Below are 27,682 nucleotides of genomic sequence, written 5' to 3'. Positions count from 1 at the left end.
AACATACAAATGTCAATTAGATGGTGATCTGCATGAGAAATTAAGAGAAAAAAATTTAAGAAATTAAAAAAAAATGGGTTATGATAATCATCCACTTATAGTGATCAATGTGACCTGGATGTGAGTGATCACTATAAGTGGTTTCCTCTGTAGTCCCAAATATAGCCAGCTAACATGTAACAGAATTGTATTATTAATGGTGAGGACAGGTGTATTCCCTTTTATTTTGTGGACTCAAATTAGACGTTTTGGCAAGCTAATCACAAGGTAATGATGGATTACCAGTAATAACAGTGTCCATAAGGGTGAAATGTTAACTACTGGAGGGATCAATCATGAATTAATGATGAATTATAATAGTTATTTGTCAGTGAAGGTGATGCACTTCTTACGGGCAGACACAAACTTGTCTTGAACTTCAATCATGTAATGATTAAGTGCTCAGTAACTACTCAGCATGATGCACCACTTGAGGGAGCACAAAATACATAAGTAATGGACAAGTAATCATGAAGTCATTATTCAGTACTTTGTAACAAGTCAGTGTGGACCACGAAATTGGTAACTAATGGACAGGTAATCATGAATTAATGATTCAGTACTCCGTAACAACTCTGTATGATGCACCTCTTTGCTTGATGGGGACACAAAATGGGTAACTAATGGACAGATAATCATGAAGTAATGATTCAGTACACAATAACCACTCAGTATGATACATCACTTTATTTGAGGGTGCACAAAATGGATAATTAATGTACAAGTAATCATGAGGTCATTATTCAGCATACAGTAACAACTCAGTGTGGACCACGAAATTGGTAACCAATGGACAGGTAATCATGAAGTAATGACTCAGTAACAACTCAGTATGATGCATCACTTAACTTGAGGATGCACAAAATTGGTAGCTAATGGACAGGTAATTGTGAATTAATGATTCAGTACTCCGTAACAACTCAGTATCATGCACCACTTGACTTGATGGGGGCACAATGGATGACTAATGGGCAGTTATTCATGAAGTAATGATTCAGTACTCAGTAACCACTCAGTGTGATGCATCACTTTACTTGAAGGTGTAAGAAATTGGTAACTAATGGACAGGTAATCATGAAGTAGTTATTCAGTACTCAGTGTGAACCACAAATTTGGTAACTAAAGTAATGAACAAGTAATGTTTCAGTGTCTAATAACAACACCGTATGGTACACTTAGCATATTACACAAAAATAGAAACTAATAGGTGGGTAATAATTGAGTAATGATTTTTTTTTAGCCCATTATTCAGAAGTAATCAAGAACTACGCGTTAAGTAAAGAACCATTATATGGCTTCACAGATACCCATAAACAATGAATTACATATTATACATTATTATTACACATTAACATAATATCTAACAGTCATTTCTCAATTAACTAATCATTAGCTACTCTATACTTAGATTTGGAGTTACTCAAGAACTGCCCATTTACTAATTGTTTACTAGTAGTTAGTTCCTTATTCCTTCCTCATTTGTTCCTGGTAACAACTCAAATTGTGAAGTGTTACCTAATAATGTTGGTTGTAGGTTGTTTTTGCTTTATCATTATGGTGCAGGGAGTGTGCTAAAAATAAGACTACTAAGAGGCCAGAGGAGCTTATATTCTTGTTGAAGCCGATGAGAGATTTAACTACTGATAGGCCAGCAGGATTTCCTCCTTATCACTCTCCAAGGCGAGCTTCCCAATCCAAGCTGGGCTATTAATGTGCCAAGCCAGATAGTCTACCTGCCCACCTACTGGATTGATAACTTATTAAACTCATAACTGGCATTCCTCGGAGGGTAACTCATATTCCTACCTCAGTGACCCAGTGGATATGTAACTTATTTCCCTCCCCATTCCCTAGCATTTCTAGGCTACTCATGAGTGCAGGTATGTGCACAGATAGACCCCAAGCAACTGCCCTTTTGGCCTCTGACTAGATAAGTGCCCTTTTTGAAGGCTTTTTTTTCTATTTCTTTATGTAATTTTTATATTTTAGTTTTTAGATTTGGCCCATGGCATCAATTCTCAATTAAAAGCATACTGTAATGCCCGACAACTGCAATCGAGTTCTAATTCTACAAGACCACACAAGCCCCTGCCCCTCCCTCTTCAACTTGTCACAGCCACCACAGTTAAAGGTTCAGTGTGTAGTATGTGTGGTATTTAGTGGCCTCTAATAGTTAATCTAACGGTTCTAGATTGACTCACTTGTCGCTCACCCCTCCTTTTCCTAAGACTTTGGAAAAGTTCCAGAAGCTACGGTGGCCTTCAAGGACAAGAAGCTATTGGCTGAAGATGGCATCGTCTACGACAGCTTCAAGCACTTTTAACAAGTTAAGTGATGAGGTGTAGATGTATTTAGTCATTTAGTCTATAATACTATAGTTTATAGCTCACGAGTAAGATAGCAATTATGAGTGTTTTATTGTTTTGGTAATACAAGCTAACATTAGCAACATAATGCTAAACAAAACTAATGGTTATTTTATTCTAACGTTAGGCATTATTGATAGCAAGATAGCGTTGGCAGGATAACATTACATATTTTATTATCCGTTTGCAGAGTCAAGCACCAGAGGTTAGAGGTAGAGGAAGAGGGCAAGGAAGAGGGCGAGGCAGAGGTGCTGCTGTAGACAGGGCCAGGCGAGGGAGGAGAGCAAAAACTGGCACCGCAGAAGCAAGGGAAGAAGAGGAGAGTCTGGAAACCCTCCAAAGGGACCAAATCAGGCGGTGTGGCATACAGTTGCAGGGTTTGGGTGGTGTGTGGGGATGTGGGCGTGTTTGTGCTTCAGAACCTAACCGCTGTAAAACAATCAGCAAAGAACATTTATTGATCTGATTCACCGGCTTCCTCACTATCAGCACTCTCTCTCTTCATTCACCCTCTAGCTCTCTCAACCACAGCTGCTCTCTCTCTTTTTCTCTCGTCTTTTTTGAAATGAGTTGTGAAGCCAACAGAAAAGTCTAACTCAACTTTTAACATTATCAAACAAAGAGAAGTCTTATTTGTGTTTTTCCTGTGTTTTATTTTTTCAGAGATTTCTTGAAGAGATGACCTTGGAGGAGCACAGGCAGCTCACCAGTGAACTGCTTCAGAGGCAGCCAGGGTTAATTTTTGATGCCTTGATGATGCATCAGCGCAGGCATGATGTCCCACCTTTTGCTGGAGTGCCAGGGGTACCATGGTGTACTTGTGGTAACTATAAGGACATGCCTACAGACTGGGAGAGGAAATGCTGAGCCTAATACGCACTTCTCCCAGTACTGCCTTGAAGAAGGCTTTTTACGCATTCACAGGCAGTACCGGGAGGACATTACGGTATTAGGCCAAACCAGGGAGTTTTGGGATGACAACTGGGAATACCGTTATGCTGCCTATAGACATTTCATCTATTGACAGCATGGCTCTTTAGGCCGGCGAAACTGACTTGTCATCCCCAATTGCTGTGTTTGGAGGATCAGGGAAAAGTTCCCTGATCCCCAAGGACAATACACTGGTTTCACACCTGGCCTCTGAGTTTCCCTCCAGGCCCTCTGGAATGTTCACACAGTATCTCAAGTACTCACACACCTGTCTGTTCATCATCAAAGCATCAAATCAACTCATATTTATTTGTTACATTTTTGATATTTTATTTATTTTTATACTTGTTCTATACATTTTCTATATTTATATATTTTCTGGATAATTATTACATTTTTTTATATATATATTCACATTTGTTCAATTTAAATTTGCAAGTTTAAGATATTCATCAGATGTACGCGCTGTAATCATTGCAATGATATACATGTTAACTCAAAGACAACAACTTTTGTTGTCTTTGATTGTAGTGAAAACCTATGTACTCCCGGCCATCAATGGCACATGGTGAAATGCCCCTGACGTAATACATAGTCACTTTAGAATGAAGATATAGGCAATACCCATGCATCAATGCTGTGGGACCTCTCTCATAGCTGGAGACACAGCAGCAACATCAAGAAAATGCTAGCACAGTCACATACCCTTGTAATACTGTGGTGGAAACTGCCCTCCCATGACGAATGTGCTAGTGAGAGTGCAAAGATAGCATTATGCCAATAAGAGACAGTTCCCGGGGAGTTAGCAAGAGGGCTAATCTGTGATATAGCAATTTGGTTTTCTGTGTGAAATGATTAAAGGCCGCCAGGTCCATTTTTAGTGTGAGAAAAAGATGGAAGATGCTGAGGCAGTAATTTATAAGATAAGTCACCCTTGTATTATCACCAAAGCGTAAAGGTCACTCATGAACTCAGAAATAATGACCAGATGGTTGAACATAATTTAAAAATGAGGTGGAGTCTAGAAAATAAGCTCCACAATAGTAGGAGTTATGAAAAGTATATAATATGAGGTTTTATGATTTTGCATCTGGTTTTTCTTTGTCCCGGGACAAAGGCATCAGTTTGCTCTGTATTTTTTTCATATGCACAGTAAACCTATTCACATTGAACTCTACCAGCTTCCAGTGTATTTTTGAGTCTTTCTCTTATAAGTTTTGGGTGACCTGAAGATTTATTGGCCCATATGAAGATTTTTCCACGACAATACATTATGTTACGTCCTAAGATGCTGGGAACCTTGGCTGGCCTGGATAAACACATCAAAATAAATAACAGAAAAATTCTACTTCTGACTGATGAATGTAAAATTAAAATCCTGGTAGCAATTACATATTTTTCAACATTGAAATGGGGAAAAGGTTACTTGTGTTCGACTATAAGGTAACTATTCCCCCCAATATTTACATGTGCTCCTAATGACAAATTAGGAGCATACAATGAAATTATGGAGCACTGTGAAAAATATTCACAGAACGTATTAACTCGGTGATGAGCAGACTTCTCAGTTTATCTTTCACACTAACTCATTACTCTGACTTTATGTTTTGTCTTTAGCACATCACCAGCCCTAAATATCTTAGTTAGTTATTGGCCCATGTGTTGTCTTACTGCCACAGAAAATGAATAAATATTTGGGTTATGAGCACAATATTGCCTCTCTGTTGTCTCTTATCAGACCACCAGCTCTGTGAGAGGCACAAACTGAGATGAAGCTACAGTGTGCTAATATTTAACATTGCGGCATTTCTTTTCGGGGAAACTAATGTACTGCTAATAATCATTGTACATCATCTAGGTTTTGAACCATTACCAGCGGGGAGAAATATATATTTAATTCGGTTGTAATCTTTAACGTTACTCTTACCTGTTCAGCAGAAATCAGGCAACTTCGGCGTCAGTCTGCAAACATTTCTCTAGCAACAGGGATTTCCATCTGGGAAAGGCAACACCAATGTTTATCCTCATTTTATGCCGCTGCTTGTCCTGATTTTGTTTAGCTTCTTCGTTTTTTGTTTCTTTGACGATGACGATTTACGCTCCTGTGATTTTCCTAAATAATAAGTATGAAACGAAACGAAAACACAACAATTATTATTTTCAGTTGATAAGACACTAATTAAGACACACTAATGAATATTATATCAAATTTTTACCAAGTCTGTTCTGTTAGACGCCACCAAATACTACACACTGGACCTTTAATGCACACATATCAAGCGCCCTGCGGAGCAGTGTGATCCACATCTCAATATCTAAACATCAATATCATAAACATCAAAATACAGCAGCCAGCCTAACTTAGGCAATAGCCCACCATTAAACTTAATAACAAGCTAGTCTGACGTAAAACAGTAAAAATGGAGCAGCAGAGTCTTTGTGTCCAGGGGGAAGCAGAGGCTGGGCGAGGAGGAACCAGGGAGAAGTTGAGGCTTGCAGCTGCAATCTGAGGCTAAGACAGGAGCAGGAAGCTGAGCAAGGCAAGGCAGGGGAATTGGCAGAGTGAAGCAGGGCAGAGTGAGTCCACAGAGCTTGTGAGAACGGAGGTGAGCGGGTTCTAGGCAGAATGGGAGAGGGATGGAGGCAGGAGTCAGGCCAGGGAATGAGTGTAACTGAGTCTATGATCTGGTGGAGTGTTGAGGTAGGAACTGGGTATTTGAAGCACAGCAGGATGATCATGGTGACTGGTAGCTGGTGGCCTAACTCCACACATCTGACTCCACTCTTGCAATCAAGCATGCACGCACACACACGCACACACACAGCTAGGCAGAGGTAGAGGGCCTGACATCCTTACTCCTTATCTCTTGTATCCTCCTGTCCTCCTCTCCTCTCTTCTCCTCCTTATTCTCTGAGGGGTTTCCACTCTGACAAAGAGTCTGAGTTTATTGGTGAACAGTACTCAAAGGTCAACCTGATGAACTTTTACTTCCTGTGTGTAGAAGTATAGATTTAGATCTATTTCAGGTTGTCTGTGCACGGCCCTGCATGAGTGTGACCTATTTACCCGCTTTTAAGCTTTCTCTCGCTGCCCAAACATATCTTACGCCAAACATGGGGCACCACCACTGGTCTCTCATTTACCACTGTCGGCCTATCAGTATCAAAATCAGTCTCCAGCTTCAACATAGACATAGGCTCCTCCCACCTCTCAGTAGTGTTATTTTTGGCAAACTTCCTGCGACATCATGGCTCTTCTTATGACATTCCAATTCCAACCAACAATGCCACCAAAAAGGCCAGATTTCCCATGAAGAATATAGTCATCAGCAGGACATCAACTGATTTCTATGGTGACAAAACAACACAGTTTACATTAGAAGTCAGATGTTATTGTTTATTTATTTACTTTTAAGCATGTTTTGTCTTACCATAGTAGATTCCAAAGTATCTGTAATCCAAAGAAAAGAGAAAAGATTAAGTCCCTGCAGGATACTTAAACAATAAAACATTGTTTTCCACATAAAAGTTTTTACATTTAGTTCTGTTGAACGCTAACAGATCCAACAGCAATGGACCCAAAAAACAAGCTGACTCTAACAAAGTGGGACCTGACTAGATTTGCTCCAGTTGGTTTCACTTGTGGAGCTCTTGCTTCTATTAGTCAATCCAGTTCTGGACTAGATGTCACTGAAAACCTTCACTTTACAGCAGTTTGATGTTTCTGCCTGTAGAACAGTTTTCGTGTTTATTCATTTTTATTTAAACTCGAAAATCATTGAGGGCGAAGCCTTCATTTACAATGACGTCAAGCAAGAGAAAAGACAGTCAATTAAAACAAACATATAAATATAATTAATAAATAAAGTAACAACAAAATCAATTAAAACAGGTTAAAAGAAGTTAAAACATTTGAGATTGTGGAATTAAAATGACCAAGAGTGAATGAATCAATGAATTAATTTTTATAGTGCTTTGTAGTGCTTTTGTAGTGTGTGTATTGGATGGTGCAAAGAAGCCAAAAGCAGCTCTTCCAAACTCTGTATTGACATGTGGGGCATGGAACATGAGCCAGTCTTTAGTCCTAGTGTAATGTTGTCCAGTGGACCAAACTAGCATGGAAGTAATATAAGAAGGCAGCTTTCTAATAAGGGCCTTGCAAATAAACAAATACATATGCAAATCCCACCTCTCAGAGAGAAAGGACCACCCAGACTTTTGTACAGGATGCAATGATAAATGTTATATAAGCATCACCAGTAATGAACCTGAGTGCAGAAGGGTAGACAGCATCAAACGGCTTAAAGTCGCAGCCAAAGCATGCCTGTACAAGATGTCACCATAGTCTTAAACTGATAAAAAAATTGCCTCAACAAGAGTTTTCTACAATGTAACGAGAAGCAGGATTTATTCCTAAAGAAAAAGCCTATCTTTTACATTAATTTACTCACTAAATTTGATACATGATTTATTGAAGGATATCTTCTCATCAATCCAAATGTCAAGGTATTTGTATACCATGACTCTTTTAATATTGGTGCCTCTTTTAGTGATGATGATGAGGTTATCCATATTAATATTTTTGGCTCTGGAGAAAAACATAAATTTGGTTTTGTCTGCATTTAAGACCAACTTAAGGATATTGAGCACATATGATGTGCATTTAGCAGCTGCAGTACCATTATCAGGCGTTGTGGGGTGTGGGTGTGTTTATTTTAAACCGCCATGAAACAATCAGAAAATAATGTTTTATTCCTCTCATTCACCAGCTTTCTCGTTACCACTGCTCGCTCTCCTCATCCACTCTCTAGCTTGCTGAACCACTGCTTCTCTCTCTCTTTCTCTCTCTCTCCTTTTTTAAAATGAGTCAGGAAGCCTTCAGCAAAATCTACTTTACTTTTAACATTATCAAACGTCCTAGTAATGTTTTAGTCTTCCCTCATGGCAGGGTTACAGGTTGCGTTTCTCCAAGAGGTGATTCTAGTTCAACTTTCTCACTGCTGGCGCCCAGCACAATGCACAAACCATCTGCTTCAGGCTGGTTACCTGAAGCTGGTGCTGCGTGCACATTGAAATCATGATGGGAAAAAGAAGTCATTTTCTCTCAATGAAAAACATAGTCTCCTTGAAACTTATGACAATCTGCCAAAAATGAGCCAACGAGATGCAGCTGTGAAACAAGTGTTTGAAACAGCTCTTCTGTACTTTCAAACAGTCAATAAAATTCAGTAAATAGCAGAGCTGCCCATTTCATTACTTTATATTCATGTAATAAATATACAAGTGTCAATTAGATGGTAATCTGCATGAGAAATTAAGAAAAAAAACAAAAATGGTTATAATAATTATCCACTTATAGTGATCAATGTGACTGGACAGACATGATCACTACAAGCGGTTTCCTCTGTAGTAGGGAGTAGTGACTGTCTCTAAAACGCAGTCCTCTTTAAGGAACAGGTACAGTACAGGTTCTACAAAGATGCAGCATGGAGTGCACATTAAACTGTTCTGGTTTCTCTCATGTCCTGTTGGCTCCTGAGACCTGTAATGCATTGAAATCAACCCAGAACTGTATCAGGGCATTTTTCAAGCATGACACAGATCTGAATCTCAACTTGAATCAGACTCTGGTTTGTTTTCCCCCTTGGTACAATTTATTTGGGCAGATGTGAATACAGAAATCGTACTAAGTTAATAACTCATCCACTGATTTGGACCACAGCAAACAAACTACAGCTGATGACTTGACCTTAATTCAGTTTAGGTCACATTCTTTAGGTTTTCTGGGGTTGGGTCTGCCTCAAGATTTACAGGATAGGTTCACTGAGCATGAAATCTCTTTCAGTACAGGCCTAGTACAACTTAACCAAGATCCTGACAGTAATTCACATGTACATTGTCATTGTTGTTTCACATGACACTAGCAAATGACACACCACTAACAGTTTTCTTAACATTCATTCATTACATTCAACATTCATAAAATGATGAGTTGAAAGAAAGAAGTCAATCCAACACTCCTAATGAGGCTCACAGAGGTTACAATATATTGAATGCACACCACCACTTCAATTCAGGTTGTATTATTCTGCCTTCCTCTCAGCTGCAAACAAGCACACATTAAGATTCACTTCACAGTGATTTTATCAGAATTAAAAAGTGTATTTACCTGTTCTCTTAATCTTCCATTTTAAGTGGACCTCCAACAGGATATAGAAGACAGCTTCCCAGCCAACAAAACCACCCATCACTTTTATCAGCCATTGGCCCAGAGTGTTATCAATCAACGTCAGTCCTGTGCATATGGCCGCCACTATGTAACAGCACACAAGAGCCTTTTCAAGACAAGCACAGTCTCTTGTGGAATTACTAAACATCTTTTATTAAGAGTGCTCTGGAGAAAGATACATTTAGGCCCTTACCAGCTAAAATCTTTATTGCCACTGCATTCAAAGCATGAGTCCAGTTGAACAGAAACCTCCTGTCAAAGAAAAGAGGGAAAATATTAAATTATCAGCTGTCATGGTTTTAACTGTTATCATTACCCACTTCTTGTACCTGACAAAACAGAGAAGAAACCCCAGATGAAAATGAGCCATCTCCATGACAACTGAGCAAACTCCATTGGCTATCCAGATAGCAAAATTGCTGATGCCCAGATCCGGCCCACACCCAACACTTTCATCCCACATACTGCATGGAATGATGGCACTTGGGTGGTCTGCACCTGTTTCCCAGATATGGGCCACAAGTAAGCCATAGCAATGCCATATGTCAACCAAGAACAAACCAGATAAACCAGAACCAGCCCACATCCACCAAGACCACTGCATCTTTACCAAAAAAGGCTCACATTTGATTTGGGATATATGGGCGATATTTGCTATTTTACATCTGGGCCATTTCAGGCTCACATCCATTTTGTCTGGGCCAGAAGAAGGCCAGAAGTGCCACATCATTGCCTTAAGTGGCCCACTTCCATATGCTATCTGGGTAATGATATCCATCGGCTCAAGACTGTGAAATGCAGTTAAAACCTCCAGAGAAGGATGGTAAGTGACCTTTCGGTTAAGATTTCCTGACAAGCAGCCTCTTTTGATTGTGATTCTCTCAGTGCTTAGTCCCTTGTCGCCCACCAAACAGATAGTTTTGGCTTCTTTAACCTCAAAGCTGATCTTTCTTCAACCATGGCCACAATCTTTGTTTTAACCAAGTAGGCTGGTATGTCCAACTGATAGAGACGCCAAGTCAGCAGAAGTGTTGTTTTGGATTTCACTGATGAATCAACTATTTTGTCATTAGTTTTGGGGACTTGTTAAATCACACACACAGCAGGGTACTTACAATGTATGTTGTGGGCCACAGCGCAGCAGAGCCAATATGGGCTGGAGGAAAGACAGGATCATAACCAGGCAGCCTAAAACAGGATGGGCACCCTGAAAAAAGCACACAGCAACAAAGACATTCACTGACATACACCTGTCACACTGGGGAAGTGTTTACATTGTTCATACTTAATTTTTCCATTTTCCCTTTAACCAGATAAAAACTTATTTGAGGACAGCATTTCAGGTATATTTTAGGCAAAGTAAGGGTGATACTTTGATTAAAGTGTATTATTCGACAATCAATATGTCAATATAAAAGCTGCTCTGAGAATGTTGCCAAGTGGAACATTTTACTAATTTAGTAAAATGTATTCAGTGTTTTAATTTATTTGTCATTATTTTGTTGGTAGTTTTTTGAACTTTGGACAGAGCCAGGCTAGCTGTTTCCCACTGCTTTCAGTCTTTATGCTAAGCTAGGCTAACCACGTCCTGACTCCAGCTCTGTAATTTAATACACAAACATGTGATTGATGTCCATCCTCTCATCTCACTATCAGGATCAAGGCGAATAAATGTACTTCCCAACATATTGAACTATTCCTTAACATTGCACTTGGTGGTGTTGTAATGGACTGCTTTACATTATAAAATAATGCAATAATGTAATTACCTAGCCAAAACATGATGTGCATTTTACATTACAGTATAATCCCATTAGTCCATTGAAAAATATGAAGGAAGTAATCCCATAAATTACCATCATGTTAGTATGAAATAAGGCTGTATACTTTGAATCTCATTTGCAGTCAAATTTTTACATAATTTTCATTGTAATGGCGATTTAAATAGTGGATATCATTTGATGTATTTCTTGTATATATTATATATTTTACAAATGTTTTCAAACTAAGGGGTCAATGATAGTCTGTCATTCAATGCCTGCTCTACATATCAAGCTGCTGTGTCTATCTTTAAGTTGACTGTATGCAAGTTATTCAGCCTCTGTCTAACAGTTAATTTATGTTGTACTTTTGTCTGAGCCTGTGGGAAGACAAATCATAGCTATGTAGATTTCTGTCTCTTTAATTTGGTGATCTGACAAACCTTAGGGGACAGTGTTGTTTGGTTTCAATTCAGTGTGATAGTTATGCTACTGTGTCATTGTGGCATTTTGTGAAGAAATCTAGTTGAACCCTTGAACTTGTTTCTATCTTAGGGTTGTTTACTAACCTCGGGGATTAGCTACAGATATCTTCAACTTAAGCCTATTGCCTTAGAAACTGTGTGGATCATGAGGAACCTGGATGAGCTACATTGGAAGGACATTATTGACCAACCATGAGTTCTCTGTAAGATCATCGTATGACCATACTTGTTCGTAAGAAGACATAACAGTTTGTGGATTTGTCCTTTTAGGGACCTGACTGTTTTTAACCTTGCTTCTGGAGAGGTATAAAGCTGTCTGGTTTGTGTTCAATCTTTAGAGAAAGGGCTGACTTTGGAGAAAGGGCCAGCTGAACAACATGCTTTCTCTCTAAAAATACAAGATAATTGTATTTCTGTATTTGGCTTGAATGTGTGCTATGGAGCTGTCAACAAATATACATACATTACATTTGTATAATTGTTATTGATTATGTAATGTATTTTACAGTGTCTACAACTGCTTCAACAATTAGCAATGTTTAATGCTTTCTTTATGACTCTGTGTGTTTTTTGAGCAATGATGCAAAAATTTCCATAACATCATTCAAATCAGTTTGTAGCCCAGAGCGAGAACTGGCCATTAACAGACATATTTTTTATGAAATATCAACATAAGTCTGTTGTAACAAAGCATCTCAACTCTATCATTGTTATCAAATGGCATACACAGTACTTATAATACAGTGCAAAATGACACAGAGAAGCAGACTGCTTCAAAAGAAAAAGCCTCAACAACACATCCAGGAGGCTTCAGTCCATATGATGATAGATGGAAAATGTTCATAAAATGCTAATGTACTGACCCCAGACCAGTCCTTTGCATATATGAAGGAGAGGATGAAGGCAATGGCTGTGGCTGCTAGCGTCAAACTCATCACTGCAACATGGACCTAGAGAAGCACAAACAAGACAGCATTCTCAGATATATGTTCTCTAGAAAAAACACACCCTAGACCTTTCTGATATAGATCTTCTCATTTGACTTGGCTTTAATCGGAAATGAGTGTATTTTTCTATAATTGTGATTTGTTTTTTTATTTATTTCCTGTTTTGGTTGTGTCCAGCCATGGTGAAAATCAGGTTGAAGGCACTACTTCCTACGGAGATACTAATTTAGACACACCTACAATGTATCTAAAATGTTTCAGTTATTAATATTCTCAGTAATCACTTCAAAGACATCAACTCAGCTTAAATAAAAAATCATGACATAATGTAGTTTTTATCAATAAAAATCTCAATTATCCTTTAAACTGTCCAATAATGTATGAGACATTATTGGATGGTTTAATTTGTTGGTCTCTACCATAATTCACAATATACAGATAATAGATTATCTTGTTCCCCACAATTGCAGAAATATATAACACACGTTTCCAAGTGTGGGGTTTCTTTCTGAATATATAGTATCCTCATATGTTGCTGATTTTAACTTTTGTATTTTCATGGTTTCCAAATGTTTTTTGTTCGTACATCTCTTTGAAATCTGATCAAATGTGGGATATACTGTATAAAAAAGTAATTCCTCTGTAAAATATTGTTGTATCTGTGAAGTCTCACCAGAAACCATACATCTTTGCCCCACAGGTTCTGTCCCTTGGCCATTTCTTTCAGATATCTGGCTACCATCATTCCCAGTGATCCCGTGGTCATCCAGGCTATCAGCATCAGTGATCCTGAAATACAATCAAATGTTTGAATGCCTCCCTGTTCTCAGATCAGACTGTATGGTTTTATGACTCAATATGCATGTTACCCATGGACAGATTATATGACAGTGAGCTAATGGTTATGGTTACTGGCTTTTCTATTATTTTGGCCTTTCAGACAAACATGAACCAAAAATGAGACTAAAGCTGTGCCTGAAATGACTAGTTATGTACTACATAGTGCACTATATTTACCCTCTGCCATTTTGTTTTAATTCTAAATATGAACTTTGTGTTAAATAGAGTTAGTGCCCTCACAAATTTCCCCTCTGGAACAAAAAAATAGTCAATGTTAGTGTTAGTGTTAGTGTGTCTGTTACAGTGATGACATGAAATAGTGATAATGATTCATATGAGTCCAAAATTTAAATGTATTTCTGTGTATAAGGAGTACTAAATGATTGAAGACAGCCGTTAGGCCCCATCTTAACGATATAAGCGCATGGTCTACAGTGAATGGCGCATGGTGTGTCCAAATCCACTTTTGCTAATTTCATCATGGAAAGAATGGTTGGAGCACCAGGCGCATGGTTCTAAAGGGTTGTCTTTAGTCTCCTAATTAATCATGGGTGTGTTTTGGGCGTAACATGCAATAAACCAATCAGAGTGTCATCTCCCATTCCCTTTAAAAGCCAAGTGCACTTGCACCTTGGCGGATTGCTATTATAATGGTGCATTTGCCAAGTAGTAAGAAGGAGCGATTCTCTGCAGAGGAAACGGATCTGCTCATGCACGAAGTGAAAGTGCATGATCCTTTACAAGCACACTGGCCCCTGCTGCTCCTGGACCTTCCCGTGGCCCCAACTAGTTTAAGATCCTGTTCATTAATTTGTTGCAAATTTCTCTTCATTTGTTTTTTGAAAAGGTTTATTTTTTAATTACAGATTTGGTTCTCTTAAAAATTGTTTTCAGTCATGGAGTAACAGATAAAATCAGCAGGATTTTAATTGCTTAAAATATAGAAACCTGATCACTTTAATCTCAGAAATGTTAAAGAATATTTGTTAAATATTGTTCAAAAATTAAATCATTAATTTTAATCATGTAAAAAATCATCATACACAGCTATCAGGACTTGATCAGCCCTCCAAGGTGCTGATCCTGCTGCAGCAGCTAGGAGCTGTCCATAGTTCTTTCCATCTTTAGTTCAATCATTGTTTTCCCCTCATTTATTTCCCCAAGTGTACCTCATGTCTTCATGTATTGATGTGACAGGAAAGTAGATCTGTGTCTAATCTGTTGTCAATATCTGTTTGCTGGGTCTTGACAGACACCTATGTATTGCCATGATTTGGTCAAATAATTAGACAATTTCATTCGTCATTACTGCGATTAGCTAATTCTGATAAATACTATGACTAATGTAATGTACACAATAATAATCTCTCACATTGTAATCATTTTATTTGTAATCTTTTGAATGTTTGTGTGCTGCTGCACATCCGTGTGTGTGTAACAAGCAGTGTGTATGCATGTTGTGTACCAGCCTATGTAGTCGCATATTAATATCTTCATAATGCACTTTTAACATACAGTGAAACACTGAGCCATTGACTTCAGACCAGGTTTTTGTTGGTCAATCGTGCAATCACTTTCCGCTGTCTCAAGATAGCAATGCTCAAACAATACATCTGACCACACCTCAAGACCAGCACGTCCATTAAATGCTGGTGGGTTACATTACAGACCACTGCTTTGAAAGCTGATAACACATTGTGTTCACAATAGTTCAGAGTTCAGCATTATATAGCATGAATGCCCTTGCTTGGTAAAACTATATGGCTTTGGAAAGTTGAGAGGACAATACGTCTCCATAATACATTATCCCTTAAGACAAAGGACAATATTTCACCCATCTACATCCATCCACAAGCCTGTGCATACACAGCCACCCAAATTAAGTGGTCTAATAAAGGTGGTTATTGACTCACACCCCGACTACACCAGATGTGTTTCAATTCCATTTTTTGTCACTTGACTCAGGTCAGACAGAATGGATACACTAGTTTTAGTCAACATAAAAGTTCATTTAAAAAAAGAAAAAAGAAAACAGTTCATCCTCAGGGAAGCATACTGTGCTCAGTAATTTCATCACAATGTCCCCATAGATTGAAGTGTTTAAGGAAAGTTAAGGGGTCACCAAAATCACTGATTAGTATTGTGGATTATATCCTGCTCCGGACTGGTGTTGGATAAACCAAGTGACATTATTATTCTTACGTTCTGATGCTGCAGTAACAGGACAAAAACAATTGTGTGTTTCCAGATTGTGCTAGTGTACTAATCATTCTGGGTGGGATCTTACCATGTGCTTTGATGATATTAGGCCATCCACCTATTCTTACAAGCTGAGGTCTGGAAATATCTACCTTGTCAGAGCTGATGAAAGAATCTGCATGGAACTGGATTTGTCCTGTAGGATAAACGCATAAAACAGACAGCTGAATGCTCTACTTCCTGTTCATTATAGACTTCAGAGTGATGCTAGCACCTCAACTTACTTTTCATTTAGAAACAACTGCTGCTCATCTTGTTAAAGCTGAAACATGACTTTCTACATGGTAATTGAAATTATATTAACACTACATCAAAGATGGTGAAGTTTCGGTCAGTCATTGCAGAACTTGGAAAATACTCCAGTTAGTTAAGTGTAATAGTTTATGTATCAGTTATGATAACATTGCACTTAAAGGTTATAGGTGGAATCTGGGAACATGGTGACATCATGCACCCTTTAGCATCTGTATGAGACCCACTGGGCTTTCAACTAACCCCAACGTAAACCCATCCGCATCATTATTAGACGCTCAGAGCAACTGCTCCAGCCATCCATTAACTCCAATATTAACCTTCTTGTGGGTCTGTAAGATGCTGTGAGCATCAGTCAGTGGGTGGACCAGAGGACATGTTGCCTGGAAGTATTTTAGTCACTGTCACCATGTTAATGTTTTCTTTTAAAGACATCATCAATATTTCTTGATAACTCAACAATACAACAGGTTAATGTTATAGCCATCGGTTTTAATTATTTCTCCTTCAATTCTGTGAAATAAGGTTTTTTTTTGTCAGTATTGGATAGCGGGAGGCTCTACACTAGCCATAATCCTCAGCTACTGTTGCTATGGAGATGATGATACTCTAGGACACGAATGGATCCAGAGAACCTCAGAGTGTTTCACGTTACAAAACCCTACACTGTAATCACATAATTTATTACTAAATGATTCAGTATCTGAAAGTGAACTGATTTAAAGTGCTGAAGGCTTTGTTAGGTTTCCTAGTTTCTTCTTGGGTGTATTATAAATGCATTGTTACATCCATGCTCCACTTGTGTCAATATTGGATGCGATGAGTCTACCATGAATCCTCCATTCAATGGAAAGAAATTGCATAAAAAGTGTACATTGTTATGGATTTAATGTGCAATCCTCTAACCCAGGTTGTAGAGGTTGCAAAACAAGCCTGTTCAATGGAGCCCATCTGAAAGCACTGTTATTCCACTGATCTTCTATGCACTGAAATCCAGAATTTGAAGCTTTATGATTGGCTGACCATAGGACTCGCCCAGAAGTATTTTTCTTACTGGCAATTCCCATTTTAAGATTTTCTTTTAACTAGTGCAGTACCTGTTCAAAATGTGCATGTTTAGAACAGACGGATTTCTTATTATTTTTCAAGAACTGCATCCATCAATTAAAACAATAAGGATTTAATAAATTAAATGATGTAAATCCAGAGACTAAACTGAGGTTGAACCATAGAAGCAACCACATATATATGTATCAATTGACAATTGTATTAATTAAAATGACAAGGAATTAATATATTAAATGGTTTAAATCCAGATAGAAACTTCACCAGTGAGACTAAACTGAGGTTGAACTGTAGAAGCAGCTAAAACCCTTCCATTGGTTGATTCTGCTGCCAATCAAACGTGTCTGCACTCCTCCAGGCTATTTTTACTGCCTCTGTCTCTGTTTTTTCTCCTTTGTATATTCGTTCTTCACTCTCAGGCAGTTTAACTGAGCAGGGCATGTGCCTTTGTTTCACTCGGCAAGTCAGAGCCCAGAAGCCCTGCCAGTCTGTAATGTAACAGTGTTTATATCAAACAGCCCTCGCTACACTCAGACATGGAGCTGAGAGGCTTGCTGTTTGCTTGTTTATCCAAAGTTTATTAATATTAAATGTGTTGCGTGTCCAAATTGCACCAATGGAGCATCTGTCTCCAAAGTAAATCACCTGTTCAGTGTTTGATGGTTGTTTATTAGTGCTTTAGAATGTAAGTGCCATGAAACAATCAGAAAATAATGTTATTGTTCTGTCATTCATGGGCTTTCTCTCTCTCAGAGAAAGCTTTCCAGCGCTGGCTCTCTGTCGTTTGCTCATGCTCTCAGTTCACTCACCCTCTCTCTCACTTTTTCTGTTGTCTATTTTAAAATGAGTCAGGAAACCCACAACAAACCCTAACTTTTAATGTTACTAGATGAGGAGAGATGTCATCCCCTCCTCTCTCTCACGGCAGGGTTGTACAGCTCTGACCATGGCATGCAGTATCACTACAATCAATCAAACCACCAACATAATGTGACAGCCTGTACTGACAAGACTCAACTGAGCTTTTATTATGAAAGCCAGGAGCCACTCATGGGAGGGGGGCTTCCAGGGGAGACTGATTTGCATTGTTTCAACACCGCAAGGGCCAAAAGTGTCACAGAAAGTCTAAATGGAGATGTTAAATGACTCAGCAAATCCAATAGCTAATAGGAAAAGGAAAAGCAGTGGGAAAATGGAAATACAAATGGGAAAGGAATTGCCCTTTTAAATGTCTGATTAAAAGCTGTATTCTTAATTTTGTTTTCGAATTCAGTTCTGTATTTCTCTTTTTAAAACTATTTTCAAATAGATTTTGAAATTCCATTTTTTATTTAGGAATTTATTAATGTATTTTTAAATGATGTACTTATCGACTATTTTAAAAGTTTTTTGTGAAAGGACCCTTTTGGTCCTCCATAGTTTTGCAGCCTTGAGTTTAGCGATTTGACTTTCACCATCTTGGATTTGACCGTCGCTATCGTTGATGTTTGGAGCCAGAAGTGACCATATTTTGACGAGGGTGGAGCCTACCCTTGCGCTAACTTGGTTAGCACAGTGCATCTACAGTCCATGGTTAACTGTGATAATGTTAATGCTAATGCTAATTTTCGCTAGCAAAAAACAGGCCTAAAACCATTAAAATTAAATGTACTTATCAGAAAAATAGAACAGCCAATTCCTTAGAGGTTCTTTTAGTACAACCAAATGCTGAACAGACTTTTTTTAGTTGACAAATGTTACAATTAACTTTCATGAACTGAAAACACGCTGTGAAATAGTGGCAGCTAGGGGTGTGCCCAAATACAAATACATTATTCGGCACAAATAGTGGGTTTTTTATAAGCATTTTGTACAAATATTTTAAAAATTATTTGTTTTGGCGGAGAAAGAAAAAACATCTTAAATACCAGTGCACACGTTGGTTACATCTCTATCTCAGTCATTCTCCTCTGCTCCGCTGTTACATCTATCAACAGGTTTCAACGATGGGAGTCACATCCACCTGCTACATGATGCACATTTCCTAATTTGGACATCACTCCCGGCATTGGGGGTGTTCCCCAGAGATAAAACTGAGCTACTGACACCATGAAAGTGCTCTCAAGGGACTCTCCATAACCTGCTGTTCGCTTTCTCCTTTCAACAAAATTAGGTTGTAAAAAATAGGCAATAAATGGAAAGTGCAAAGCAAGAATCGCCTTTGAAGTTCGTTTTTACACGTTACATGCTGTGCTGTCTCTGTCTTATGGGTGTATAAATAAGTAGAGGTCTGTCTGCATATTTGTGATGCACTTGGTTTTAGTTCAGTAGTCAGCGAAGTCATCTATGATCTGGGAGACTGGAGTTTGAGAACTGGTGTGGGGACCTCCTTTGTAGTTTGATAGTTTTTTCATAAACACTTATTTTAACACTTTAATATCCTAAAATTAAAAGCATAATAAAAACAAAAACTGTATTTTGACACCTATTTAAACTTTTATTTGAATACAAATACAAATATAAATAATTTTGCTGCCTCAAAAAATATAGATACCAACACAAATACTGGGCTCTCTGCACATCTCAAGTGGCAGCTACACCTATATTCAATGAATCTAGGATTATGCCATGGTTACATTACATTGTCAACGTTGTCGCGGTGGAAGTGACTTGTCAATCACAAGGTAGCCACGCCCTAAAGCATACCCCTTTTATCATCTATTTTACTCCAAATGGGATCATAATTTACAAAATGAACATCGTGCTGTATTGAAGAAGACTTGAAAGTAGCGATCGCGACCATAAACTCATTAGAAAACTGTTTACTGAGGTAATAAATCAAATGAGAAGTAGGGTCATTTTCTCATAGACTTCCATACAATCAGATTTCTTTTTGCAACCAGTGGAGTCACTTACTGCTGGCCATTGGAAAGAATGCAGGTTTAAGGCACTTCCGTATTGGCTTCCCTTTTCAGACCTGGAACTACTATCCGCTTGATTACTACAGGCTTGGAGGAAGGCCTGAAATGCTTGGGTTAAGGTTAGATTATGTTCAAATATAATTGAATTTTTAAAATCTATTTACAGAATGGAATAATAATAGTTTTGAAATGGGATATAAAGCTTGAAATGAAATATTAACTTTACAAAGGAACTATCGACTGCGCAATGGACAAAGAAATGAAGTAAATGAAATATATGAAGGTGACAAGAGCATTAATTAGATGTAACAACTGAATAAATAATTAAATTATGTAACAGTGGAGGCTGAATGCAACGGACAACCCAAAATCCAGTTTGATGGAAAATGTCAAAGTGACAAGTGCAGGGATTAAATGAGGGATGTAAAATGTAAAGTCCAGTTTAATAACCCTGTCTTCATTCCGTTTATATGGCCATGGTACAAGATTCAATGCATGCATACACACACACACACAGACACATACCACACAACGGAGTGCTTTACAGGATGACGTGGCTTGATATTAATTGAGGAAGACTCTGTGTTTTAAGAAAATGATTTCATATTAAATATCCTTAAATAAACCCCTATGAGTTTACATTGGAGTTAGTCAAAAGCCTGGCGTATCTCATACAGACGCTAAAAGGTGCCTTGTGTGTTGGTATCAGATGGCGAGGGGTGTGACAAAGCGTTGGTCTTTGACGCCCTGGGAATGAGAACCAGTTGGAAGGGTCAAGGAACATGAGCAGACAATCAGGCAGGATGTAAACAAACCAATAGTTTGACCAGATTATCTAAACCACTCTTTTGGAGGTCAAACTCAAGGATGTAATTTCAAAAAAGTTCTTGCACATCATAAAGGCCAAGTAACAGGTGCATAGGATCAAAACTCTTGACTTGAGAATAAAACCAAAGAACCCTGCACACTTACTGTCTCTTGAGCTCACTTTATTAACACAATGGTCTTCATCAGGCAATATTCTGATTTCAGTTTGGTTTAATGATTTTAGGTACTAATCCTGAAAGACAATCTCTACACAGCTCTTATTTATTAATCTCCATTCAAATTCAGGCTAATATGGACAATTTTAAACTTAAAAGTGAAAATACTGTATCTGTGTTCTGCTCATTCTAGTAGTTAGTAACATCTTTATCCCTGATCACAGATTAATAGCTTCCCTCTCCACCATTACACAATGTATTTACCGTTGCTGCTGGGTCCATGGGCAAACATGAGATAGTAGGTCCTGTTAAAGCCAGTGGTCCTCTGAGTAGAAATAGGATTCATTGATGTGAAGGAACAGCTGATCACCATTCCCTGCACTGATGCGGTTACATCAGAAACATTCCCCTAATGGACAGTTAGAAATAATTTCAACATGAAGCAGAATCTTACACAGTTACATCACTCAGCAGTTCACTCATTGTAAAAGCAGTGACAGAGCATAAGTAGTTCATGCTCTGGCTCACAAAATACCATTATAAGATACAGTGCCAATAGCTTAGATATAAGTCAGTGGCATAAGAGAAATTTCAGTACCAGAGGAAGAACTTGTGGAGCCTTTTCTCCAGTTGAAAAGGCATGCTTCAACCACACCAGACCATTACTGCCTATTCCACAAATGTAAATGTCATCATTTCCCTGAGGACAGACAGATAATAATATAAAAAGTCATGTCATGGTAATTTCTGCTTTAGATTGTGATATTGCTCAAAATAATTCTAAATCATTTTTACCTCATATTGATACTACAAGAAAATACAATTAGTCAAAATAATATTGATATGAAAATCCACAGAAACTTAATTGAAATCAGCTCTTTCATTTTTGAGGTAATGTGGTCTGGATGTGAAGTGAAAACTGAAACACTGACCAATTTACAGTAAATCCTCCAGGTACACACAAACATACATTAAATAAAGCATTTGTCTTCACATTACCATCTTCTGATCATCTGAGAATCCAAAAGAGATGTATCCATCAGAAGGACCTGTTATCTCATAGCGGACAGCTGCATCACTTGGAGACATGCTGGCTGACATGAAATAACAGTCAGCACTGATTGCAGGGTCACAGTTTGAAGGCTGACTGAGGCACACCTTGGTGACACCACAGCTCGCATTGGAGATATTCTATACAGGAAAAAGAAAATGGTTTACACTGATATCACTGATATCAAGAAATCCTACCAGTGGCTGGAAAAGGCTGGACTGAAAGACAGCACAGAAGCACTAATCATGGCAGCACAAGAACAGACACTTAGTACACTTAGGCGGGGATCTACCACACCAGACAGGACTCCAGATGCAGGCTGTGCAAAGATGCTCCTGAAACATTTAGGCACATAATAGCAGGGTGTAAGATGCAGGCAGGAACAGCGTACATGGAACGCCATAACCAAGTAGCTGGCATAGTGTATAGGAACATCTGCACTGAGTATGGGTTGGAGGTCCCAAGGTCACAATGGAAGACACCTCCTAAGGTGGTTGAGAATGACCAAGCCAAGATTCTGTGGGACCTCCAGATCCAGACTGACAAGCTGGTGGTGGCTAACCAACAGGACATCGTGTTTATCCACAAACAACAGAAGAAGGCAGTGGTGATAGACGTAGCAATCCCAAGCGACAGCAACATCAAGAAGAAGGAACACGAGAAGATAAAAAATACCAAGGGCTGAAAGAGGAGCTAGAAAAGATGGGAGTAATGGCAACAGTGGTGCCAGTGGTAATTGGAGCACTGGGGGCTGTGACCCACAAATGGGAGAGTGGCTCCAGCAGATTCCGGGTACAACATCTGAGGTCTCTGTCCAGAAGAGCGCAGTCCTAGGAACACCTAAGATACTGCACAGAACCCTCAAACTCCCAGGCCTCTGGACCCGAGCTTGAGGAAGACACACCACCACGCCCCCATGGGAGGGGGGTGAGAGGGAGATTTTTATATATATATATATGTGTGTGTGTGTGTATGTATATATATCTTCTTCTCAACTTTCACTACATCCAATCAAATTGTTTTTTTCACCTTAACTTCTTCTGCCTTCTTTCTACCCTGTGAAGATTGTGGTGAATATTTTTTAATGCTGTATTTGGTTTTTGGGTCACTCAGCCTACCATTTGGTTTGGCAGATATACTTAATTTCTAATCATAATTAATACTGTAGTGACCCTGTAACTTTGTGCCTCACGGACAATGCTCTGTCCTGTCTTCTGCTGCTTAGCCTGGAGGGCAGATGTAGTTATGGAGCTTTAGTGGGGGCTCTACAGAAGCAAATTGGATGGTGTTTAAAGGCTGAGCTCCTGCATAATGAACTGAGTAATCAGCGCAACAAACCTGGGGAGCCACTGCAGGTGTTGGCCAACAACATAGAGGGCCAGACGCGGCAGGCATTTGCACACATGCCCCCTGGGGTACAGAGCAAGTTGGCATGGGACCAGTTCATCAGAGCTCTCTTCCCCACTGAACTGCATGTACAGCGGCAGCTGCATCCACAGTCTTTGCAGTTGGCCTTAGAAATGGCTGTGGAGAGGAAGAATGTGCGGAGTGTGACTGCTGGGAACTGTCAAATGGAGAGCCCACCTGCTGTGAGGGCTGCAGTAGGGAGCTCCTCGGAAGAAGAGAGGTCGGCATGGGTGGCTGAAGTGACTGAACTGATAAGGGCTGTGTCGCTACAGACGGCACACAGGCCACGCCCAAGCCCCAAGGTCTGCTGGGAATCTGGTCAGCCGGGGCATTTGGTCAGGGAATGCCCCAACCCCAATCCCAACTCCAACTCCAACCCTGTCTTCTCAAGCCTCAATATTGACAGGAGGAGCCCAACAGCACAGCCGGGGGAGCCAGGCTCCACTTCTCCCAGAAGAAGATGACAACACATGCATGGGGCTTTTTGTCGTGGTAGGACTGTGCATGGTCACAGGAGAGTTGGCACCTTTTAAAGGCAAATGCATGTTGACCGTGACTGCAGAGGGGGTTCACAGACCCCCCTCCCCCCTCCTTCTGGTTCTCCTCCTTGGAACTCCACAGTGGGTGTTACCATGTTCCTCTCACTACAGAGACCAGACCCAAGACAGCCTTCTGCGGGGGCTGTGGCAGTTCAAGGTCCTCAGATGTGGACATTGTAATGCCCCTGCCACCTTTACAAAGCTGATAGACAAGGTGCTGGCTGGTGTTCCAAGTCAGCAGTGCCAGGTTTACCTCAATGACATCCTGGTGCATGGCTGTCCCTTTGAGGCTGCCCTAGGATCCCTACAGCTGGAGCTGGAAAGGATCAAAGCAGCTGGCTGCACCCTGAGAAGTGCCACTTTATGCAGAGAGAGGCATCCTTTTTGGGGCACAAGGTGGGGGGTGAGGGCATCGGCACCATAGAGGAGAAGGTGTGGGCTGTCGCAGACTGGTCCACCCCCACCAATGAGAAGCAGCTGAAGAGCGTCTTATGCCTGGCCTCATACTACAGGAGGTTTGTGCAGGCTCTCTCCTGCACTGCTGCACCCCTGTTTCAGCTGCTTTGAGACCCACTGACATTGCTCGACTGAGCAATGTCAGTGGGTGTCTAGCACCCTTCAGCACACCCTGAGCAAGTCAGGGCCAGTCTATCATCTTCCACCTCTCTGCCAATCACGAGAATGCATGGTAGGTCAGTTGGTGTGGTTGATGGAGCAGAGGGGCGGGTGGGGGAATGGCCCGCTGGGTACTTAAGCTCTGTCTATGTGTTACTGGAGCTGTTGAGTTTGAGTGTTGTTGCTGTGAGACATTGCTTGAGTGGTTTGATAAACCAGTTAATTTGAAAACTTTACTCTTGTCTCTGACTTATAAGTGAAACATTACAATACTTACAGCAGGTGGTGCAGGTTGATTTATTGTGGTTGCCATTATTTGTGGTTCGGTAGTGAGACTGGCAGATCCACCAGTGCTGACATTAGTGAAGGTCAGGGCTGGACTTGTAACATCAACCCAGAATGTCCTGAAATTCTGCACGAAGGATGCACTGTGGCGACACCAAAAACATGAATTAAGGGCGAAAGGCATGTGGACCATGCAAAGTAATGGCTCAAATTGCTGCCCCAGTCGAGCATGGCATTGCTAATAGAATGGAATGGAATGGAATAGAATAGTTGAATTAAACCTTACTGGAATTTAATGGGTTTTGTGTCTCTTAATGCTTCTGATCTCCATGCCACCTGAATGGAGGTCTTAGCAGAAACTGAATTGTGGGATACAGCTGAGTTCTGGACACACACACACACACCAAACATGAAACATCAAACAAAGACATCAAACAAAAGAACAAAGGAAGGAGTTAAAGGTGTTTTACACATGATTATTTTTTACCACTTTCCTGTTGCTGTGTTATGTGTGTGTTGTTCTTTATGTTGTACATTATTTCAATACAATAAAAGAATATTTCTGGCTTGAACAACTAAGGTTACTTTTTCAGAGGTTAGGGATCCAGGATATGTATAGAATTTATGCTTCAAATATTTTGTATTTAATTTCAAAATGTGATAATTTTTTGCTTCCAGAGACCCACCCTTTCTCACTCTGAATATACCATGCTACCAGCTCTAACAGCTGGGGTAAGGAGAATTTTGGAAAGCAGAAAAATAGCCATTATTACTTTTTCCATATACTGAATGTACACATTCTACACACACATACTGTAATATAATGCATGCTATGGTTTGATATGGTATGGTTTATCGTGTTGCCTGCTATAGGCCTGAATATTGTCCACATTAAAGTCTGCTGTATGGGAGTAAACTCACAGGTCTCTGACTGCAGGTGAGGAGCTGAGCAGCCGCTGCTGTCTGGGTGAAGTAGCCCACAGGAGACTGCTGCCCCACCTGTCTTGCCTGTAACAGGAAACCAAAGAATGGTTTGGAGCTTGGAGCCTGAAGCTGAACTGGGAGGAAGAAAACAAACATTCTAGATTAATGTTCACAGCCCAGAAAGCCCTACTGACAAGGAATTCAGACATTACTGGGTACCCACATTAGCATAACAGTTATCATAAACCACATGCTTATTCATTTCAGAGTACTGTTAAAATCCACACACAGAAACTCCAAAGTTAAGATAAAACTTTTAATTATGGCTCCACCTAATGATTTTCAGAATCAATCAGAGTAATACAGCAACTGTAATCTGACATAGTGAACAAATCTTTGCAAGTTTGTGTCTACCATAAGGATAGTAAAAAATGAATACAAACCACTGGCTGTCTATAACATAAAAGAATATGCTCAACAATTTTATCTAGTAAAAGCAAAGTGGGTATTGTGACTGGGAAGAGATATTGCTGTTGTGTTTTTAAGTATTTTTTTAGTGCTGTGAGCACCACAAACTAAATTTCTTTGTTTTCCTTGTTTTGGGGTGGAGTGGGGAGAGAGATATCACTAGAGGGTTTAGAGAAAACATGTTATTGAGTAATTTTGAACCTATACCCTTGAAGAGAAGCCATTTGTTTGTAAAGGGACATTTGCCCCTTTGTGCTTTCATGATGCTGTTCCTTACCTGTGATCTCCTCTCCAAGCCTGTAGCTGTTGCGGTCCGTCATGATGGTGAAGGGTGCTGGGCCTGTCTGCGGGCTCAGCCCATTGTGGTAGGGTCGCAGGTCGGCACAGCTCTCTGTAACTAGACCTGAGCTGTAGCAATGAACCACCGGAGCAAAACACAGCAGCAGCAACACAACATGGTCCATTGCAGTAAAGTTAGTTTCCACTCTACTCACAAGTACAGCTGGTGAAAAACAGAAACAAAGAGTGACACAATGCTGCCTTTCAACTGAGAGGAGCTCAGATATGTGTGTTTGTGTGTGTGTGTGTGTGTGTGTGTGTGTGTGTGTGTGTGTGTGTGTGTGTGTGTGTGTGTGTGTGTGTGTGTGTGTGTGGAAAGAATGCCTGGGAGCAGGGAGGAAGGGAGGAGGGATGTATGGAGCACTGGGAGGAGGCCACAGGTAGACATCATACCTTTCTGTTACACAAATAGGAGAGGCGGGGACTGGTTGGAAGGTGGAACATCTTTGTGTGTGTGTGTATGTGTGTGTGTGTGTGTGTGCCCTCAGAGCAGCAAGACTGGTTTGAGTTGTTGCTGTTGCCAGACAACAGCCTCTCCTGCTTCCAAGAGTAGTGAAGTTTATTTCAAGTGAGACAATGACAAAACAAAGTCACATTTAAAGAGCAGATATTTTATCCATAGTGTAGTTATATAATAATTTGTTTTCCATAGGATGATGGGAATTATTTGCTATATCACTATGGGTTTTTTTGTAATTAAAGTTTTTACTTGCACATACTTAAAAAGACAATATTATCAGTTTCAGTTACAACATATTCAAAGGCCTTTGACAAACACGCATATTTGGAGCGAACATTTGGCAATTACAGCAATGTAATCAGATCATCACCATGTCCCAGCAACTCTGTGAGCAAGGAGGCGGTCTCATGACCTCTTAAAGTTGTCATTTTCATTGTTAATTTTGGCTAACGTGTTCATATGATAGAGGGGCACATGAGGTGAGCAGCCCTGGGAATAAAGCGGTGGTAAAAGTTCACCATGGCGAGGAACTCCTGCAG

The 27,682-nt window shown here is 39.8% G+C and overlaps 1 protein-coding gene and 1 long non-coding RNA gene across 2 annotated transcripts; one reads left to right on the top strand and one right to left on the bottom strand.

The window, feature by feature from the left end:
• The first annotated feature begins 640 nt into the window (after window positions 1–640).
• Window positions 641–1,592, top strand: LOC122972751. The gene is made up of 2 exons (XR_006399843.1): window positions 641–692; window positions 735–1,592. It is a non-coding gene; the product is annotated as an uncharacterized LOC122972751 (long non-coding RNA).
• A 3,553-nt stretch (window positions 1,593–5,145) lies between these two features.
• zgc:163022 (putative ferric-chelate reductase 1) lies at window positions 5,146–26,808 on the bottom strand. The gene is made up of 13 exons (XM_044340470.1): window positions 26,622–26,808; window positions 25,874–26,010; window positions 22,055–22,246; window positions 21,654–21,755; window positions 21,320–21,464; window positions 15,884–15,991; window positions 13,430–13,545; window positions 12,673–12,759; window positions 10,680–10,771; window positions 9,758–9,816; window positions 9,505–9,648; window positions 6,767–6,786; window positions 5,146–6,683 (listed from the first exon to the last, which is right to left on the bottom strand). The coding sequence occupies exons 1-13, from the start codon at window positions 26,806–26,808 to the stop codon at window positions 6,594–6,596; spliced, it is 1,479 nt and encodes a 492-aa protein (XP_044196405.1). The 3' UTR covers window positions 5,146–6,593.
• Between the last annotated feature and the right edge of the window lie 874 nt (window positions 26,809–27,682).

This window comes from Thunnus albacares, chromosome 21, assembly GCF_914725855.1.
Source record: "Thunnus albacares chromosome 21, fThuAlb1.1, whole genome shotgun sequence".
Classification (NCBI taxonomy): domain Eukaryota; kingdom Metazoa; phylum Chordata; class Actinopteri; order Scombriformes; family Scombridae; genus Thunnus; species Thunnus albacares.
The sequence above is the reverse complement of the archived record's forward strand: the minus strand, read 5'-3'. Positions and strand labels throughout refer to the sequence as shown.

Excerpts from the sequence above, each read along its gene's own strand:
- zgc:163022 (XM_044340470.1), bottom strand. The coding sequence starts at position 26,808 with ATGGACCATGTTGTGTTGCTGCTGCTGTGTTTTGCTCCGGTGGTTCAT. Across the intron at positions 6,787-9,504 it reads ATGGAAGATTAAGAGAACAG|ATACTTTGGAATCTACTATG; the intron begins GTAAATACACTT and ends TTTGGATTACAG. Across the intron at positions 6,684-6,766 it reads ATACTTTGGAATCTACTATG|AAATCAGTTGATGTCCTGCT; the intron begins GTAAGACAAAAC and ends TTGTCACCATAG.